Here is a 21,824-nt window from a genome sequence, read left to right as displayed (position 1 = left end):
GCTCTATCTACTGGATAGATGGCTGAATTCCCCCCCCCCCAGATACATTTGCCAGTTGTTTGGAAGCAATGGCTGGATGGCTCAGGCAGAGTCATCTGAATCTCAGCCCCTCCAAAACAGAGGTCCTGTGGCTGGGCAGAAGTGAACAGGACCCGGAAGCACGCCTCCCCTTCCTGGATGGGGTGCAACTTATAATAAATAAATATAACTGCAACTCCTAAGCTTTCTGATGGAGGGTGTGACTGTTTGCCTTTTGGGGACATCAAATGCAACCTCTTAGCTTTTCTTTCTTGAGCTGCCAATCACCTTATCATGCCTGTTTGGCAAACAACAATTTTAAATATCCCAATATATATATATTTTTCTACTTGCATGAAACTGGATGGACCAGAACAGGAGAGTTACATCCAGAAATATGGCAACCAAACATGAATCTGAATATGTGTAATGATGAAAATTCAATATAATTACAATATAAATATTTATTAAAGAATAAAAAGATTGAGTACCAACAAAATATAGGCCAGATAGCCCTTTATTTGCACCACCTTCTAACATCAAACCAATGGGGAGCTTTCTCTATGGCTAGATGTAACATCCTACCCTCAGTAATTATTATAGGAAGATTCAAAAAAATGTCACATTCTGTTAGATATTGTCCAACAAGCAATATGGAAAGTATCCTGCATGTCCTTTTTAACTGTCTTTTTAATGCAAATCTTTGTATAAAGTATTTGAGCCCCATTTTGATAAATAAGTTGGGACATCTCATGATTTCCTTCCTTTTGGATAATACCAACACGGAAATAATAGAAAGTGTGTCCAAATGTTTGCACGGTGTCATGAAATTGCACCAGGACTGCTCTTAAGGATAATTTATTGTAAGCTTATGAATTCTTCCTGGGTTCTCTGTATTTACTTTGTCTTTTTATTTAGTTTGTTTTTTTAATTCTGAACCATGAAGTGGCTAAAATTCATGATGAACTTTAGTTTGTCAGCCAAAACATGCTCATTCCTAAGCTTTGGGTATTTCCGCATGTGATAAATATAGTGAAATGCTTACCTAATTGTTATATTCTGGCCATTCCACATGACGTCGCCCACATCCAGTGTCTGCTTGTTACATCCTCCATTTCAAAGTGCAAGTTGAGGAATCATATAAAGGGGATATACCAACCTATTTAGTTTTAGTTACCAGAGAGCAACCAGCAGTCAACAAGCAAAGGGAAGGTATGGAGACTCAAACACGCTAAAGTCACCTGTCTCATCCTGCCCTCACACCCGCCTCCCTCTCCCTTATTTTTGTGTTGCCTTTTGTATTCCTCAACCTGCATCAAGCTTAACTGTCCTCTATTGGATAGGAAGCCATGCCAAACAGAAGCGGATTGGACCAAAGAATTATTCATGGATGGAAAGTCTCAAGCTTCATTCTAGATAGTGAAATTTTACAGCTATGCAATTCAGCCCCACCAGGATATAAAATACCTACAACCATTATAATCACACTAGAAATTAAGCCCGCTGTGGTATAAATACAGCGGGCATGAGCTGTGGGAGTGAGTGGAGGCGGGCGGCTGGGCAGACTGGCAGAGCTGGCGGGGCTGGCAGGTGTAGGTCTTGGGGCGGCCTTTCCTGGGGGAGACTCACCATGGGTGAGGCGTGGCGCAGGGCAGCGGCGAGAAGGTGAGGTTGGGATCGGCGGCGCAAGCGGGGAGGCACGGCTGGCGAGGGCAGCACTTTAAGTTGCAGTGTGTGCGCGTCCGCGGCGGGCTTCTGTCGGCTGCCATGTTGGGGCTGCGTGGCAAGGCGTCCGCGGGGCGTTGGCTGTGGAGCGGGTGGGCGGCGGCCTGCGAGTCCTGGCTGCAGCAGCGGTGGCGAGAAGGCGAGGTGGGGATCGGCGGCATGCCACTGGAGTGCCACTCGGAGGAGCAAATCAGGAGCCGAGTTTTTATCCCGGACAGAGCCCGCCCTAACTCCTCCCCAACAGCCCTTACTCTTTTATTTAATCCGCTCCGCAGGAGCAGATCAAAGATGTCCTTTTAGCTATATTGAAAACTGTTAACTTTTATATTGCCAGAAAAGTTTTAAAGTTATATGAATATTTAAAGCTCCCTAATTCATGTTTTGTGGCCATGGCTTTTAAAAAGTAACTTTAAAAATATTGATGATTGATGGACTTATAGTATTGTTGCAAGTGGGAGAGGTGGCCTAGCAGTTCCCTAAATAAACAGATGAATAGAAATGTGTGGGTAGAAGAGCCATTGAATGCATAGCCTGGGATTCAATGAACTGCTCAATGAGTTCATCTGCAGGCCCAAGGTGACCTTAAGACTATTTTCCTTAAGACGGCTGTGTTTTATTGCAAACTAGTTTTAAAACAAGGGTGTCTGTATGCTTGTTCAAAATCTGTTTGTGATATTGGCACTATAGGCTTCTCAGAGGGAAAAATCCATTGCTTGACTTTAGGCTAGTAATTACGGCACTTTGAATCTTATCAAAAGGGGCATACAAGGATCAGATATGTATTTTCTTTCCTAACTGGAGTCTTCCAAAGACTAATACACGGGGATGGATCTAACCAGCTTTTCCACTCAATCTCACTCTATTCCCTGTTTTACCAGAACTCCGCCCCCACAAGGCTTTTGGCTCCATGATCTGCAGCGTAGTATTTTGATGGTCCAAGAGGATTTTTCCTTCCATTTTTATCAGTGGAAAATGTGGTGGGATTCATCTCCCCCTTCCTTTTTTTTTTTTTTGAAAGACACCACAGACATTTATTTTTTCATCAGAATGTCTCCATGGTTATTAGACCAATCTCCCTGCAAGGGTCACTATAAGGTCACTTACAGTGCAGTCCTGAGAAGCATTACACCCGTTGAAGTCAATGGGTTCTGAAGTACAGGACTGCCCTGTAAATGACTGAAAGCTTTTATGTGTTCTACGTGGCACAAGAGAGATTCCCCACTGTTTATCCTTTGAAGGAAAAGTGGTTGCAGTTTTTACATTAATGTAAATGAAACTTGTAATGGATTTTGCATGGGAGGTCAACAGGTAAACACAGCATACAGGATGACAAGCCAAATATATTTCTGCAGTATAACCGAGGACCATAAGAAATTAAGTTGCAAAAACATGCCCGATGTAATTGTTGCATACTTATTAGAAGCTTTCCCTATCCAGAATCTCTTGGTATTGGTTGCCAATGATAATGTGCATACTTAAGGGGAAAGTGTAATTAGCAACTGTGTAGTTCATTCAGTAAACATTTCTTTGCTATTTGATGTGACTGAACGGTGCGTCACATATAATTTTGCACTTTTATCCTAGCAAGCAACTGACAGGTCTCTAATGTCGGTCTTGAAGCTTTTGCTCACTTTGAACTTTGCCTCATAGAGGTCATTTTCCTGCCACTTGGGAAAAGGAGCCACGTCCGTTAAATCCCACAGAGTCGATAGATACGATAATAGCTTTAGGCACATTTTCCTAGTGGGTTGCTGTTTTTTTTTTTTTTTAACAATTTCAATACGTGTAAAGCTATATACTATCTCCAGTCCAGAGAATATGTATGTAGTGTTCTCAGAGCAAATTTCTCCTGATTCTATTTATTTGTTTTTACCTCCTGGCAAGAATCCCTTGAATAATAGCATCAATTTGCTTATTTTTCAATATCAGAGCTAAGGGCAAAAAGAGATACTAACAGGGACTAGGAAAGATAATGAAATGGGAGGAAGTGATACGGTCTGGGAAATTGGAGATAGTATTACCTGCCCCACAGTCCTGTACGCAACACCAAACTGAGAAAGATATTAAAAATGTTGAGATCCATCCTGGTTTCAGGGTTATGAGCAAGCACATTACTCAAAGGCTGCGGGGTCTCTGCAACAATATTCAGTATATGTATGATGAACAGAGACTGAGAACTTCTATAACGGTTTGCAAAAAGCATGCGTGCAGAATTATGAACGATATCAGTGGGAGCATTTCTTGCTTTCTTTCTACAAACAGACTTTTCTGAATTAGGGCTTATAAAAAGAAAGCTTATATGCATGTCTGTCAAGATAATTAACAGATGACTCGTCTGTAGCAGATGTCTGAGGAGATAAGTAGCAAAGGGCATTTTCTTACATGGATATGACCCCAAAGGGGGTGGAGGAAATGAATATTAAAATTGTGCGGATACTTTAATACTGAGCACAAATTCCTGTCTTTAAAGAAGTCATAGAATTGTCAACCCCCCAAAACAATATTGTTCATGATCTTTGATTTTTCTTTTTGCATTGTCTGATTCCCTCCTTCCTACTCCCTTAGTATATTTCTTATGCAAAGGAGTGAGTCTTGAAAGTAAAGTATCCCCTCCAGCAAAATATTTTAGCTCGTTTACCTTGGAGAATTATGCTGCAGGGGAAAGAAAACCCTGAATGCCTGGAACAGCTTCAAATTCAATAGGCTGTGAGATCTTCCTTCAAACAGTCTTTCTAAACATGTAAGTCCAAAAGATCAGTAGTCAACATGCATGTAATCTACAGAGGAAGGCTCTGAATTCCTGTAATCCTCCCCTTTCAGATGCCAAATATCACCCAAATATGTAATGTACAGCTTCATTGGATTTAGGAATGTTTCTTTTGCACTCAGGGAGAGGGCAATTCCAAACATTTTGATAGGAGCAAGTATTTAACAGCTACTATGAGATTTTTTTTGAACGTCCAAAGTTTATTTTTTTCATTTCTTCTGAGGATCTCCAGGTTCTCACAGCCTTCATTTTATCTTTACGACAGAGATTGATGGAGATGAGAGAGCATGAAAGTTAATGGTCCACATCATCCAATGAGTTTCATGTTTGAGTGGGGATCTGAGTGGGGATTCTCCCATCCCCTACCCCAACACTCTGAACTACTGCATGACTTTCTGGGCATTGCTGCTATTAAAAGCACAGGAGCAGGGCCAGTCAAAATGAATTGGCAACCTGAGTAGAGAAAGTGTGTGTGTGTGTGAGTGAGTGAGTGAAGGTGGGGGGGGGACATTCATAAAAGTGAGATGGGGATTTTTATAGGCAAAGATGAAAGGGAGAAGGGCATGAAAGCATATAATACCCAGGAATCATTTGCCTGTGTGTAATACTCATAATAAGGCATGACAAATATACAGAAGCATCTGTCTTTCAGTGAAAGGTCAAGGGCCTAAGGCCAAAAAAAATTCAAAGTGGAAAGCATATCAGTCCTTAGTAGAAGGGCACAACTACAGCCTGGCATGGGATTCTGGTGCCTCACCAGATGCTTCATTCATTGACGTACCAGGAGGGACATTCTTCCATTCCTTGCTTTTAGAATGACAAGCTACAGGAGAAATGCCAAGCCTCTTAAAGGCCCACATCTCATCTGCTCAAAGAGGACTCCTTATTCTTCTCTCAATGGGAGATTAGAAATTAACAGAGGTTAATGCCTCCCCTTGACTCAGTTCCCTTCCTGCATTCGGACTGGGTATTAACCCCATTCATTTTTTTAAAGGAAGAAGAGGATTCTTATTAAAATGTCCGCTACTGCTTCCCAGTGCTCAGAGAAACTAGGCTACAGGGGCAGGGATGGTACATGCTTCAGGTTTTGTCCCAGCCTTGTTCACACTCCTGATGGTGGCCCAGCAAAATCTGTGATGCATATTTACTTTTTTAAAAATGTGATGCGTTGTATGGGGCCACAACAGCCACCTGGGAGAGGGGGTGCTGAACAAGTCTTCCTCTGAATAAGTCATCCTTCCTAGGCAGAGCGATGATGACCCTATTCTTGAAACGCAGCCCTTGCCAGTGTTTAATAAGTTTATCTGCCAACCAGCGAATGAGATCATGTTTAGTCACATTAGTCATGTCAGGCCTGTTAATGAGAGCAGCCAAGTGGAAAGGCTCAGCTCTGGAGCCAGAATACACAGTACACAGAATTACAGAGAGATCTTTATTCAGCATGGAGGGAAAAGGTTTGTATGGAGCTCTGTAATTGGACTGTTTCAGTGGGCAGGACTATGGCTTATTCTGCTGACTTTGGGGAGGGATTGCAAATCAACCGTGCCGTCTCAAACAGCTTTCTAAGCCCATTAGCCCATTGACTTCTATGGATTTAAGAGGGGGTAATGCTGTTTGAGGTTATTCAGCAAATGGTACAAATAATACCCACGTGTCTCTAAGCAGTTTAGCATCAGGAGGCAACATAGCTTCAGTACTGAGCTCCTGAATACATTCTCAACACCTGCAGTGCTTATTCCATAGTCGAAGAAACACTTGGCTTTATTTATTTTGCTGAAAGTCACAACTGAGTTATGATGATCCCTTGAGGTTTTCAAGGCAGATGTTCAGAGATGGTTTGTCATTGCCTGCTATTTCTTGGTGATCTTTCTTCCAAATACTAACCAGGGTCAACCCTGCTTAGGTTGCAAAATCTGTTGAGATTGCACTAGCCAGGGGATATTGGTCTGGTATTTATTTTACTGAAGTTCAAATGTTCTAGGAGATGCAAGAATCCAATCAGAACAAAAGAAGTCTGGACATTCATTCATTCATTCATTCATTCATTCATTCATTCATTCATTCATTCATTCATTCATTCATTCATTCATTCATTCATTCATTCATTCATTCATTCATTATATTTACCACCCTCCCCGGAGGCTCAGGGCAGTTTACATAGAACATATGGACAATACATGAAATAATCTATATTAATAACCATACAATAATATTAATGAAGAATAATAATATTAATAACAATTGCTGTAACAGTTGCAACAGCGCAACAGGTACAGAGTGCTCTGGTGGAGTTCTGGGAGGGAGGGGGGAGCAGGGGCCCTTCAGTCACTGTTGGTTATGCCTGGTCTCAACCAAATGCCTGGCAGAAGAGCTCCTTTTTGCAGGCCCTGCAGAACTGTTTAAGCTCCGACATGATGCATAATAGGGTAAGCTTGTCAAACTGGTAGAATTTGTATCCCAATTCTATCCCAATTTGAACTCTAATCCCCATTACTACTTATACCTGAGGGTCATAATTATGAGGAGAAAGTGGAGGCACTAGGTTGCAGGACAGAGCAAGTGATTCTTGGGATGCAAGCAGAGTCAGCTGAAACTCAACCCCTCCAAGATGGAGGTCCTGTCGCTGGGCAAAAGGCAGCAGGATGAGGAAGTGTGTCTCCCCTTCCCAGATGGGGTGCAGCTTGTGGCTGTACCTACTGCCAGTAACTTGGGAGTGATCTTTGAAGCCTCCCTGTTGATGAAAGTGATCAATGAAACCATCACTTCTAGGCTAGATTTCTGTAACTTGCTCCCTGACTTGGAAATTGCAGTTGGTACAAAATGCAGCCGCTAGGGTCCTCACTAGGCCATCTTGGAGGGCCCATAACCAGCTGGTGCGGAGGCAGCTGCATTTGTTGCCATTTGTATACCAGAGTTTGAATCTGCCCACAGGAGGTATGCCTAGCCTTGACCAGGGCCAGGGTATTTTCGGCCCTAGCCCTGGCCTGGTAGAATGAGCTTTCAGAAGAGCTGAGAGCTTTGACATAGCTATCACAGTTCCTCAGGGTCTGCAAGACGGAGCTCTTCCACCAGGCATTTGGTTGAGGCCAGGTCATGGAAGATTGGGTCCCTTCCTCAGAGGCTTTTGAGATGCCTGACCATCTGGGGCAGGAGATGTCCTCTCCAAGTATGGTATGCGTTGTGTAATGGGTGTAGGTTGGTCAGTGGGAGGGAATCAGATGGGACTAGACTGCAAGAGATGGGATTTTATTGTTGTTATTGTTCTTTTATTTGACCTTGTTGTGAACCGCCATGAACGAGTTGGGCCTGGGAGTGGTGGTCAATAAATTTAAGAAAGAAAGAAAGAAAGAAAGAAAGAAAGAAAGAAAGAAAGAAAGAAAGAAAGAAAGAAAGAAAGAAAGAAAGAAAGAAAGAAAGAAAGAAAGAAAGAAAGAAAAGTTAGGAGAGCTTAACCAGAATAGGGCAGCAGAAATCATACTGAAGTAAAGATGCAATGCCCAGAAGTGCAAATTCCAGATCAGACCTTCTCCATTTTCATACTGAATGTGGGTATAAGGGGCAATAAGAAAAGCAAACAGTTTTATATTGTACTGTGAGGAGAACAATTATAGGGAACCATAAAGCACATCATTCCATGTGACTGGTTAATCACTCGTGTCTGAAAGTGGAGCAAAAATTCTACAGCTATAAGAGGAATTCCTGCATCTGTCTTTGTCTCAAACCATGTTGTTTCCAATGGTTTCTTTTAAGCATCAGTAATCATACATGTTCAATTCCCAAACCGAGTTTGAGATAAAAATTAATGCTAGGTATAGAATCTGTTTTCATTGTCTTTTTTGATGTTTAAGATTACCATCATTTGTTTTCCTCTTTATACTCAGGGTTTTGTTGTTGTTGTTGTTGTTTTAGCGCTCCTTCCCTATGCTCTTCCTCCCCCATTGTGACTTGTGTGGTTGCTATAGTAACCTGCCAAGCATGACTCCCACCAAGTGTCCCACTGCAACCAGTAACTGTATTGCTTTGAAGGGTGCTGAGACTATAACAAGCTGCTTTATATCAGTGGTCCTTCTACTGTGATTCATGTCAGCTCTCCAGGGTCCTTATCCCAGGCCCTCCTGTCTGAGATCCTCTCACTGGAAATGCCAAAGATTGAATCTGGAGCTTTCTGCATGTCAAACAGATCCTTTCCTGTTAAGCCACATACCCTCCACCATTCCTTTGTTAGAGGAATAGCTCAAAGTAATTGTCTGAGATTTTCTTAATGGGTGGTAATTTTTTCCTAAGGGTTCTAATAGGTTTCCATGGACGCTTGAAGGAACTAACCTCTCCAAGTGGAAAGACTGGGAAAGGTCCACATAAGGATGTTTGAACACTCACCGACTGGGCTCATATCCCGTTCATCAACTGCAAACAGGGAGCTGGTTTTTCCAAGGTGGGTTTGACTTTTTGTAAGGCTGACCTATCCTCATAGGTCACACCTTTGCTTTGCCTCAACTGCACCAAAGTATCTAGAGAGATGTTGCCTATCACTCCAATGTGCAGTGCAAAGGTTTGAGCATGGATGTGCAGAGGGATTAGTCCCTTTCACCCCTCTGTCACTGGACAGCTATCAGTGGCTACTTTGGGTGCCTCTCCTATCCTTGGATGCCTTGGAGGGGAGGGGGGATTGCTAGCACCTGACCTACAAAAAAACCACTTCAGAGCACATCAGGATCAGCCCAGTTTAAAGAAGAAGAGATGGGTTTTATGCCCAGCTTTTCACTTCCTGAAGGAGTCTCAAAGTGACTTACAATTGCCTATTCTTCCTCTCCCTACAACAGACACCTTGGGGTGTAGGCAGGGTGGAGAGATCTCTGAGGACTGTGACTAGCCCAAGGTCACCCAGTTGGCTGCATGAGGAAGAGTGGGGAATCAAAGCCATTTCTCCAGATTAGAGGTTGCTGCTCTTAACCACTACACCATGCTGAGTATACCATTAAAGCAAATATGTGAAGCTGGGGGGAAAGTCCCATCCTCCCAGCCAATCAGAAGAGTATGCCAAACATTCCTGCTCAGCCCCAAAGAGACCAGCTAATCCCACACTGTTGATACAGAGGGAGGAAGAGGGGCAAAAAAAATGAGGGAACAGTTTTATTTACCTTTCAGTTCGCAGCCTGTTCATTGGTTGCACAGCAGAAGGCAGCCTTTCCTCCCCCCTCCCCCCAATGCCCCAAGTCTGGTGCCTCCAATTCGCTGAGCAGAACATGTGCAAAGCTGCCACTATTTTTGTAGCGATCTATTAGTGCTGATTGAAACAAAGTTAATCAACTCACTGCAATAAAAAAGTTAATGAGATTATATTGATCTAAAATATGTGGTCCCTGCCTAGAAAATAAAGATCATATACCCAAAATAGTTGTGAGTCAAACTAAGTTGACTTCCAGATAGCAATAGCATTGTTTATTTATTTATACAAAGAGAAAGAGAGAGAGAAAAGTAATTGCATGGAAACTTCTGTTCTGTATAATAGAACTTACATATATTAGCACTGTATATATTAGATTGAAATTGCATAACAGAAAGAAACTACTATGCCCAAAGAAGAGGAATGTGAAAAATAAGAGAGGTAACTAGTTCCCATGAAATAACACATTGTGAATAGTTTAAAAAAATAACTTAAAGCTGATCACATCTGAATCCGCCCCAGGCCCCACCCAAAAAAGCTAGAATAAGCAGCATTATAGTGTAAAAAAGGGTAAAGACAGGTTCTTCAAACTTTGAAGAACTACAAGAGAAGCAAATGTGGGTCAGTTTGTGCATTCCCAAATGCGGGAAAGTTAGCCAGAAACTAATTACATTTATTTAAAACACTTTAATGCTGCCTTTGCACCCAATAAGAGCCCCAAGGCAGTAAACATGAAAACACTAAAACAATTGAACAATGAAAAATGGCATGTAAAATAAAATAATTCAATAAGATCACATAAATGTACTGTTACGAACCGTAGGCTGGTCCAGCAGACCATAAGAGACCCCCTCGTGGAGAACTGCTCCATACACATGTGGTGCAAAGAAATCAGTCTCTATTGAGGGATTTCATGGGGTGAAGCAGGACAAAGCTTGGAAGGAACAGGAACATTGACAGGGACAAGCACAGGTAGCCCCCTTCGGGTCTATATATAGGGGGTTAGTTTAAGCAGGAGAAACTGTTCCCATAGAGAAGGCTTTTGATCTAAAAGGCACAAATTCAGGAGATATTTAGTCTGTGTCCTCTGCCATCCCTGGCAGTAGATTTCCAACCCCTACTATGTGAACCAAGGATGAGGGTAGATCAGGGAGAGCTCTTCACAGTGAGGAAGATTGTCTCTACCGGTCATAAACCGTGGGATGGAAGAGGGGTGGAAGGTACTGAAAAACAACAGGACTGTGGGGATGGGTGAAGGACCCATAGGACCGTTGAACCTCTAAGTTAACACTCCCAAGGAGACCAGGAGGACAATTATGACATGTACAACACCAAAACCAAGGAGGAGGCCATTCACTGTTCTTCGGAGTATGCCAGGCCTTCATTCAGTGATGAAAAATATCAATATAGGGAGACAGATGAATCTCCCTGGAGAGGGAGTTCCAGAGTTTTGGTGCCATGACACAGAAAGTTCTTTCTTGGGTTACCACCCACCAAGTCTCAGATGGCAGGGCAACTGAAGCACGGTTTCTGAAGATGTTTGGTGTGTACACACAGGTTGATATGGGAGAAGGCATACATCGTTTTAAGGGTCAATACCAACACCCTGAATTAAGCCCAGAAGGAAACTGGAAGCCACTGTAGATAGAACAAGACGGGAGTGATATGGTCTCTATGACCCATAGCAGTCAACTTTCTGGCTGCAGCATTTGGTATCAACTGTAGTTTCCAGACAGTCTTCAGGTTTCACATAGAATGCATTGAATGCATTAATCTACACTTACCACAGTGGCAAGATTTTTCCTTCCCAGGAAAGGCAGAGCTAGGTCACCAGTTGAAGCTGGTAAAAGGCAACAAGCCAGGTCTACAAACCTGCTCATTTAGATGGGATGGCAACCCCATTCAGAACAGTAGATAACCTCTATTTTGGCTCCCACCAGTAGCACCTCCATTTTGTCACAATTAAAGTGGATGTCTTAGGAGGTTTAGCCAAACTTTCCTTCTTGGCTTTTGCTAGGTAGAATACACTAACTTATATCTTGCCCGTGATTGACCCTTATTTTGTGATCACCGTGTTTTGTATTTCCTCTTTGTGTTCTAATTCTGAAAATATGCGGAACACTATTTTTCATTAGAGTGCTACGAGTATCATTCTGGGTTCCAAGTATAAGTCGTTCCAAACAGGAGCTGCCAGACTAGTTTTCCAAGAACAGACTGGTGACAATTTGTTCCCTATCAACCCATGTTCAAATTGTGAGGAAACTTTCATTATGAAGAGGAGAGCAGCATTCACGATGGTCAATGAGTATACGGTTAGTGTTCATAGATTCAAAGTGCCACAAAACAAAAGGCTGACATTCTGGAGGCGTTTTCTAGATGTTGTGGAATCTATTGGCTTAAAGGATGCAGAGTCAACAGGAAATAATTCAAACCCTGTGCTGAGCACTTAACAGTAATTAATCTACTTTTAAATCGAAATCTACAGAATGACCTCACTAAAGGACAGTTTATGTGTTTGGAACAGACAACCGAAAAAAAAAAAGGGACCAATTTTCAAAGTAAGTTTCTACATAAAACAGCAACTGTGACACTAATCTACAAATGGGATCAATTTGGCTACCTTAAGCCAGCACCTTGAGAATCAATGTTTTAAGTCAATTTTTCCTAATGAGGTGCTGATTGAGTTCCGGTGGCTTCCAGCAACAGGAGGATAGCTTTCTAAAACAATGGGTCACATTCAATAAGGAGTAGTATTGTGGAAAACGAAAGGAATTCTCTCCCGTGAGACTGAGCCTGTGACCTGCTGAGTGGAACAGTTGTGAGACCATTCAGCACTCAGTAAGGGCGAAATTCGTCCAGCCTAAACAAGTCATGTTCTCATGCGAGCACTGAAGGTTCCCTGAGTTTTGCTGGGGGACATGAAAGTGACAGCTGCATCCCTGACTGCATTTATTCAAAATATTTATATCTCACCTCATCCTATGCTTGAGGCACAGCTTACAAGCCTAATTAGAATCACAACATGTACTATTAGTAAAACAAACAAAATTATAATCCAATAATAAATTCAAAATAGCAGCAAGCTCAGATGACCTCTCTCTCTCTTGCTCTCACTGTTCTGCATTGAATGACCTGTTCTGAAGCACAGTTTAGAGAAGAACCCCTGAGAATTAGTGAGGGGGCCTTTCCTGCGGTGGGTGGGGAGTGCCAGGGAGGGACACTGGGGGCAGCCTTGGAATCCCTGTCCCAACATCCCCCTGCAACAGGCGACAACGTGATGGCAGCGAGGGGAGGGGCCAGGCCAGGCCCCCTTTATTAGGAGTGATCTGCTTAGGCATGGCCTCTTTGCCACCCTTGGTGCCTGAAGTGGCAACCCATCCTCCATCCCTTAGATTGTTTGTTTTTCTAGATGGTTGTGAATCGGGTTTATTGAAAATGTTATAGCTTGTCACAGCTGGCAGATGGTAAGCATGGAGTGGATCTTTTTAGGGGAGCAAAGCTTGCATGCTGGCCTCCCTAGGTTTTTTGGGGAGGGCATAAGGGGCTGTGTGGATGTTGAGCCGGATAGTGGCCTCACATTTCCAGGTGGCAGTTGAAACCCAACAGAGGTAGACACCCAGCGGGTTTGCATTCATTTCCCATCTCCCAGGGGTCAACAGGCCAGATGATCTGGGAAAATGCAGGCAGGCTAGCCAGCAGAAAGCATTGATGGAGGTCTGCTAACAAGGGCTTGTGGTTAGCTGAACACAAGAGGGCAAGATCTATTTCCATGCTAGGCCATTCTCACTCAATAATAACTGGCTGGGGACAATTTTTCATGCCAAAACAGTGTTCTTATTGAGGTGCGACCAATAACCCACTGGAAGGCAAAGATCTGGAATACACCAAGTAAGGACACCTAAGGTAGATCCCAGCAGAATTTTAGGACACTTTTTGTCATGTGTTTTAAACTGATGCTTTGGCATCGAATAACTTAACTGAGAAGATAATTCTTCCAAAAACAAAAATCTTTGTGGTTCTTCTTGGGGAAGGGGAACATTAATGCCACCGTCCATTGTGTCATGAACTCACTGCTGGGAAAAGAAGTCCATGCAAACACTTTTAAACCTTGTATAGCTATTTGATATTTCTTTCGCTCAGGCTATATCCTAGCTGTCCTCCTGGGTACCTACTTTAGTGTTACATTCCTGCTTGCTTGCTCTATTGTTCTGGCCCTGTATCCTTTTCTAAAGCTACACCCCCTAGTTGTTTCCTCCTACCTGACCTTTATAGATGCCTCATTGTAATGAAGACAATTAATGCAAAAGCTACATTAGTTCTCATACTGCCCTTTTTGTGATTCTGCTTTAGCAAAGCTGGAAAACTGCCTGTGGGCATTTGGTGGATAATATCCATCCAAGTCTTACAAAATTTTCAAATGTAGTCTATAATTTGTTATCTTGCATTCAAATAATCCAAGGATCATATCTCATCATTTTTTAAAAATGTTTTTAAATTTAATTTTTTTCAAAATTGTTTACATATCTGAAGGAGAAACAAGGCAATTTTGCTTTTAATTCACAGCAATATGACTTTAGTCTCGGGGTATATTGTGCGAGGTGTGACAAATGTGTGTACCCAGAAAAGGGTAATCACTGTGTCAGCACAGGTCCCTTAAGCACCTTGAACAAGAACAGGAGGCAACAGTTTTGGCTAAATTTGAAATACTTATCCTTGCTTTGCTGATATGAAAATTCCCTTTTCATTTTTGCTTCTCCTGTATGCAGACTGTAGGTGGAGAGGGTCCATGGCTCTGTGGTGGAACATTAGCTTTGCATGCAAAAGGTGCAAGATTTAGTCCCCAGCATCCCCATGGGAAAGAATCAGGCAGTTAGATAATGAAAAAGACCCCAAGAATCTGGAGAGCCACTGCCAGTCAGTCAAGATTGACTTTGATAGCCCAGTGGTCCTATTCAGTAGAAAGAAGCTTTATTCATGCATGCCACCTCTGCAGCCCTGCTTGAGGCTGCTCATAACCTCACCAGGAAATGTTAGGCTTGCCAGTCTCCAGGTAGGGCCCAGAATCACAACATCTCCAAACAACAGAGATCAGATCCCCTGGAGAAAATGGCTGCTTAAAAGTGTTAATTTCAAACCCCACTGAGGTCCTTCCATCCACCAGATCCCATCCTCTAGAGCAGGGGTAGTCAACCTGTGGTCCTCCAGATGTTCATGGACTACAATTCCCATGAGCTCATCTGGAGGACCACAGGTTGACTACCCCTGCTCTAGAGGCCCCACACCCAAAACCTCCAGGAATTTCCCAATATGGCATTTGCAACTTTAGGAAGTACTCAAATAGGACTTCAGCAAATAATTAGATTCCCATAACCATTAGGAGAAATAGAACTTCAATGTTTGTTAGCCTTTTAAAGAAATGTTGAGGGTATGATTTAAGTATTCCAGAATTATTTATATGATCCTCTACTGGCCAACCTGCCCACGGGACCGCCCGCCCAAGCCAATTTTTTCAAGAACATAGAATTATTGGCAGACTTTAAATATGCACAGAGCAGAGTACCAAGCTGATTAAAAGAATAAAACAGTTTTATTGTGAAGAGAAACAATTTTCTATAGAAAGAGGACAGAGGTAAATAACTGTCTGTTTTGTTGCATTCATCCAGTCTATTCTGGAGGGAAGCAGGGAGGAAGTATACTCAAAGGAGCAGGAAGTCTCCATCGTTAGCTCAGATGGACATAGGAGGAGACTATTTAAAAACTATCAGGAAGTTTCCAATCTAACTATGCTAAATACATATTTCCACAGATGCCCCTATCCAATGTAAAATAATCTTCATATGTTTTTGAATCATGCACACTACAAATCTTGCATATTCCAATAAGGGTGAGTGAGAATTTATTATTTAAAGCAAAATAGCAGCAATCAACAAACAAAAAAAGACATTTTCCTATGAGGTTATCTGAAAATATGTGTTCCCAATTGCAAACCTTTAGATCCAGCCACAGAGAAATTGACACCTCCTACATCTACCCATTAGCCTTTGCATGATGCGAAATATTGTTAAAAAGTAGTTTTAATTTTCTTTTTTTCAGAAGTATTGTGGATTAACTACTTTATTTAATCCTTCAACAGCATCTGTGAGAAAATTATAGTTGAACAAAACTTGAGAACCTGAGCTAAATTTGGTATGTCTCCTGTCATAGTAGCAATATATTGAGAGAAAACCATAAGGGAAAACAAAACCCCTCCTTTTGTGAAAGGAATGCTTTCCTTTCCCTTTTCACTCAAAACTTCAGTTCTTGACCATGTAAAACTGGTCCATCTAATTACAGATCAAGGCAATCAGTTAATATCTTGTAGGGCTAGAGGTCATCTGGCCCAGCATAAGCAATTAGCTGACTTTCTCCGGGGCTGCTAATACCTGCACACTCCAGGTCTGTAGCCCTATTCCCTGGACTGATTGCCCTCTGTCCTATTGCTTCAAGTAATGTAAATTGTATCTTGTCCCTAGGTAATCGAGATCAGCGTTGTCTTGTCTGTCCACTCGCTGCTGATGCCCTCTCAGTGCTGCGATAATGGTTTTGGTGGGCAATCAGAGCAGATGCCTTCTTGACTCATCTCTCATAATAGGTTGTCCTCCTCAGGCAAAATTGAATAACCCCCAATATGGCCTGGAGGCACGCAATACAAATTCAATAAGTCTGCAATGTCAATGCCCTGTCATTTTTTTTTTTTTTTGGCAAGCAAGTAATTATTCTGCAGCAACATTCAGTAATAGGAGAAGGAAACGGCAAGAGAGAGATTCGTCCGCGTACCTAGAATCGTCCCATTAATGGGATATTCCTCTAATAAGAAGTAATTTCATCTTCTTCTCATGCCCCTTTGCTCCCAGATTCCTCTCCTTGCGGACATTACACGTATGCGTCTTGTGAAGGCTTTTACCAGCCGCATCTGTGGGAAAGTTTAACAACTTCACTGCCTGTTGTTTAATATTTTCCACTTTTATGGGCTACAGTTGCGCTGTCTATTTGCTTTTACTGATTTGTCAAAGATTTATTATAAACCAAATACAGCTGTTCGTCGCTTTCCATAAACTGAAGCTATTTTGGCAAACCTATTTTCCACTATGAAAATAAATTTGAAATTGCTGTCCTTGCCTTCACAGAATATGAGCATCCAGTTATTATTTAGTGGTACCGATCGGTTGCCAAATTGGTGGTCAGCTCACTTAGGATAAAGCAAATGCCTATGATTTAAAAAATAAACAGGAGAGGAGACACATGCCTTCCCCCTCTTCTGGCAAGATCCAATATTAGTCTGCTTTCCCCAAGACGAATGCATTAACACACACAAACACACACACACAAAACCAATTGTTTGTTCTACTGTTACTTTTACATTTGTGAACCACACATTTTAAATCCAGTTCCTAGCCTTTGCATCAGACAAATGTTATCAGCCACCTCTTAACAGAAGCATTTTTTCCCACACACTTTTAAATGGCCTCTCTTGCTAATGTTAAAAGTGTGCAGCTTTCATTGAATCAGTTTCCACATCTGGAATTTTGGACATGTGTATGTGTGCCATGTGCCATCAAGTTTTGCTTCTGACTTATGACCCTGTAAATTGACAACCTCCAAAATGTCACATCATTAACAAGCCGTGGCATCAGTCAATTCATAAAGAGAATGTTAATCTATAATTTTTTATCAATGGATTACATTTTGCTGCATTTCTGATAATGTAATGGAGTATATTCTTTCCACCAACTCAGCTTTCAGGTTGAAGGATAAGATCTCCTCCCCTTTATCCTGGCCAGGTAGACAGGAAGCACCACCAAAAATGTTTTGTTTCATTCTGGGATATTTATATAGGATTCCCCCCCCCCGAATATGTTTGTGGTTCCCCCCACCATTTGCAGCAAGGAAACTATTCCTTTATTTATTGAAATAGCCCTTCATCTCTTCCCTCCTGAGGACTACACAGGGAGAGTAATGAAGAGCCCGGTGCAAGAGCCGAGTAAGCAGTTTCCAAGACTGATTGGCGATTGATTATTGCGAGGATTCCTCCCCATGGTGGCTGATCATGAAGCTTTTTTGACAACCACCCTCCTCTCCCGATGCGAAGAAAAGCATTCTGATCTGCATCAGTTTGGTTTGCTAACTGAGACCAAAAGCAGAACAAGACAGCTCATCTTGTGGTGGCTACTCAGATCTGGAGCATGTAAAAACAAAACAAAATGCCAAAACGGAGTAGATCAGTTTCCTTGGGAAATACATTTCCCTTATTGGGAAGATCTAAATAGCTTTGAGGAATCTTTCTTTTCTTCCCTCCCCCTTTCCACCACTAGATTAAAATGCCATTTATAAGACAGCCTCAATATAATTTAATTTAGCCACAGGAACTTGCCGCTCATTTATTGTGGTGACATTCCACTATAAAATTAATCTCTGCTTGTGCTTTTACCAGTTAAGCTTCACCTTTTGCTCCCTGTGAAATTTTTAATGCAAACTTCTTCTTCTCTTTAAAGTACATCAGCCCAAATGACCAGGAACTATTTCAGCCTGGGAGAAGGAGGACAGGGGTTGGTTTCTTCAATGCAAAGCACAGAGAATCCAGGACATCCAATAACACAAGACCGAAGTAAATTCAAGCTAATCAAATAGTGGGACTATTCTGGACTGTTTCTAGAGTTACAGTGCAGCATGTTTATTTTAGATCCTATGCCAGTTGTGAATGAATGAATGAATGAATGAATGAATGAATGAATGAATGAATGAATGAATGAATGAATGACACAATGCTCCTTTTTCAAACGGCTCATCCTTTTGCTGATATCACAAGGAGTTCCAGAAAAGAAAAGGCAGAATCCGGAATAAATTCATGCAAAGCTCCCATCTGACTTTCTTCTCTGCCCATTCTAAAATGCATGTTGGCATTTTTGAGTTAGTCGTCCCAGATTCTCATTTTCAGTAGTTTCTGCTATATAACCAGGATGTCATTTTTGCTGGATTGCAATTTAAATGGTTAGGAATTGGTCTGCTAACTAATCAAAAGAGCAGCTATGCATTTTTAAAAGTGTAGAAGTAGTGTATCCATGTGTTAAACAGTGTTATTTAAACCCATAATATAGCCATTTACTGTGGATATTTTTTTAATTAATATGTGATTATTTTATTCTGTTTTTTAAAAATTGTTGTTTTTTAAAAATTGTTGTGTTGTATTTATTTATTTATTACTTGCCTGTGAACTGCCTTTGCTGGAAACAATCATAGTTTCATAATTAATATGAATATATGTTAATGTTGCCTTGTTTTCTACTATCTTCAATTTGGTATGTGATATAACCTGATCTCTGCAGAGTTTTTAGACTGATCCTTCTATAATTGTAAATTGTTCCTCCTATGTGCTCTGGAACTCCCCATGCACACTCTCTGCCACCTGCTGTGGACCATCTAGTGTGATCAGTCATAGGTCAATCCAGGGGTTCTCCAACCTAGCTAGCTCAGCCAATCCCAGAGTCTGTAGATCTTAGAAGCTAAGCTGGGTCAGCCCTGGTTAGTATGGGGATAGAATAGCACCAAAGAAGTCTAGAGCTACAAAGGCAGATGTAGCATAGAACCATAGAGTTGGAAAGGACCATACTGATCATCTAGTCCAGGGGTAGTCAACCTGTGGTACTCCAGATGTCCATGGACTACAATTCCCATGAGCCCCTGCCAGCAGAGTATACGACCCATGTTGGATAATGCACTTTTGAGGCGCTATAGCAATTGTTTGTAACTGGATTTTCCTTGGCATTAAAATGTCCCAGTATTATCAGGGAGAAGTTCATAGAATCATAGAGTTGGAAGGAGACATACAGGGCATCTAGTCCAACCCCATGTTTAACTCAGGATCAGCCTTGAGCATCCATGATGGGTCCTTATCCAGCTGCTGTCTAAAGACTACCGGCGAGGTTTTTGGAACTCTGTGGCAGTTATCAGAAAATATACTGGGATTCTTTCCCTAAGTATCCTATGCCTAATGTCTGATTAGATGCAGGTATCTTTTAAAATCGAGGTCTAAAGGTTTAAATCAAAATGAATTGTAGCCCAGAATCCCAGACAATCATCTGATCAGTCCTAAGGTGGTGGTGGTGAGGGAAATCAGGCAAGACAATTTTTCTTCTCAACCAGACATTTTTTTCGCCTGTCTGTAGAAAATATACTGTTGTTGAATTTATTGTTTAAGAAACATAGCTGACAGCATTTTGGATGGAAAGTAGGACATGCATCCCCTACATCACAAATCTTGCGAATGGCTTACAAACCCACATTCCACTGCGTGTATGTGTATGTGTATATATATATATATATATATATATATATATATATATATATATATATATATATATATATATATATATATATATATATATATATATATATATATATATATATATATATATATATATATATATATATATATATATATAGCCTTTTTTGCCAGCAAACAATAACAAGACGCATTTTGAAAATCTAAGTGATTTCTTTTGTTCGTCTTTTCAGAAACAGCAACAGTAAAAGAAAAAGGAGAGGAGAGAAGGCAGGCCGATATTCTGGTAACATATCGTAAGAATAATTTCCCCCATGGTAATTATAGGGTAACCTTGTGGGAAACACTGCTGATTCCTGTGTACTACGTTGTAATTAAAACATCTGTTGCTAGTCTGTTAAATTATCTCTTAAATATTACTGTGGTACATAATATCTGTGTGAGTTTTCCTTCTTTAGTGTTCTCAAGGGAGAAATAGATTTAACATCATTTGGAGGTTATTTTGGAATATGGTGCAGGCTAGTGGAAGCTGAGGGGGAAATAATTTGTATTCAGCCATGGGGCTTAAAATGTATGATTTTTCAATGTTGCACAGAATTCATTCATGGAGCGGATCTCCTGTTCTTCATTCCGTTGCCTCATTTCATCCCTGCTCATCGAAGGGTTCCCCGGCAGCGACTAAGTCCCAAGGCTGTGTGCTGTTGAGAGTGAAGGTGATGCAGTACCCTCACTGGAGTGTAGCTGGAGGGAGTTTGAGAGCACCATGCAGATAGAAGGCTACAGTTGAGTGGCTAGGAGCAACCCAAGAAAACCGGTGGCAGCATCACTCTTGGTAGCCATGGGTGCTGAACTAGCAGCCCCACTTCCTCCACTAACTCCTTGAGCAACAGTGCTGGACCTGAGTCTCCTACCCAGGAGTGTGCTGCAGTAGAGCATGGGAGTGATCTGTGAACTGCTGCACAAGTCATGGATACAAAAGCAATAGCCACTTGGATAGCAAAGACTGGAATGGGTTACTGTTGGATTGACCAGACTGTGATGAACAGGACAGGTGAGAGGGGCGCATGTGGGTGGAGCCTGGTACCTGGTTTCTTCTCACTTATCAGTGCAGCCAGAGGTGACACCACCTTAAGGCACAGTACAGGAGAATAGCTTCTGCATAATGCGTACCAGATTGGGAGTTGGAATTCCATCATTGCAGTGGTGGAAGGGATCTGTATACCTCAAGGGTAAATTGTGCATTACTGAACTTGTTAGCAAAGTTCTGCACTAATGCAATGCACCTTTGGCTTTTGGAGATTATCATGGAAGATTACTTCCTCCATATAATCCACTGGAAATTGTTCCTTCCCAAGGTGCTTTGCAACACCTAATGTGCTACTGGGAACTGGTAAGGTGTAGCTGCAGCATGATGTATAGTTTGTCTCTCAGTGTCTTTTTCGGGTCAGGACCTTGGGCCTGTCTCTGGAAGAGCGTTACCCTGTTGGCTGACAGAAGTTAGAGTAAGAAGTGTTGTGAAGTCACAGCTAACTTCTGGCAATCCAGCAAGGGGCTTTCAAGGCAAGTGAGAAGCAGAGAGGTGGTTTCTTCATGGTCTCCCATCCGAGAAAGCTTAGCTTTCGAGCTCTGACAAGATCAGGCTTTACCATGCCACTTCCCCCACTTTTTAAAATCTGTCTGTTCACCCCCTTAGACTTGTATTTTTTAAAACGTCAAGTGTCAACAGCAGTTCCTTTGAAAATTTCTAACTACAAATAATTCCAGCCCCAACTAGCAGATTGCCATAAATTGATAAATTGTTTGAACGGTACATGTTCTGATAGCATTACTTA

The 21,824-nt window shown here is 41.7% G+C and overlaps 1 protein-coding gene across 3 annotated transcripts in view; it reads left to right on the top strand.

The window, feature by feature from the left end:
- LOC143819214 (uncharacterized) overlaps positions 1–21,185 on the top strand; it is a 184,512-nt gene extending 163,327 nt beyond the window's left edge. Inside the window, exons 2-5 of one of the 3 annotated variants that reach the window (XM_077300598.1) lie at positions 8,795–8,942; positions 18,206–18,318; positions 20,226–20,278; positions 20,588–21,185. In XM_077300598.1, the coding sequence (XP_077156713.1) occupies positions 8,872–8,942; positions 18,206–18,318; positions 20,226–20,278; positions 20,588–20,674 (324 nt within the window). In that variant the 5' untranslated portion in view covers positions 8,795–8,871 and the 3' untranslated portion in view covers positions 20,675–21,185. Of the gene's footprint in view, positions 1–8,794; positions 8,943–18,205; positions 18,319–20,225 lie in introns of all 3 variants that reach the window. The other 2 variants (XR_013224865.1, XR_013224866.1) reach the window with 2 other exon arrangements.
- The last annotated feature ends 639 nt before the right edge of the window (positions 21,186–21,824 follow it).

Source organism: Paroedura picta, chromosome 10, assembly GCF_049243985.1.
Source record: "Paroedura picta isolate Pp20150507F chromosome 10, Ppicta_v3.0, whole genome shotgun sequence".
In the NCBI taxonomy this organism is placed as follows: Eukaryota; Metazoa; Chordata; class Lepidosauria; order Squamata; family Gekkonidae; genus Paroedura; species Paroedura picta.
This window is presented reverse-complemented; position numbering and strand designations above follow the sequence as displayed.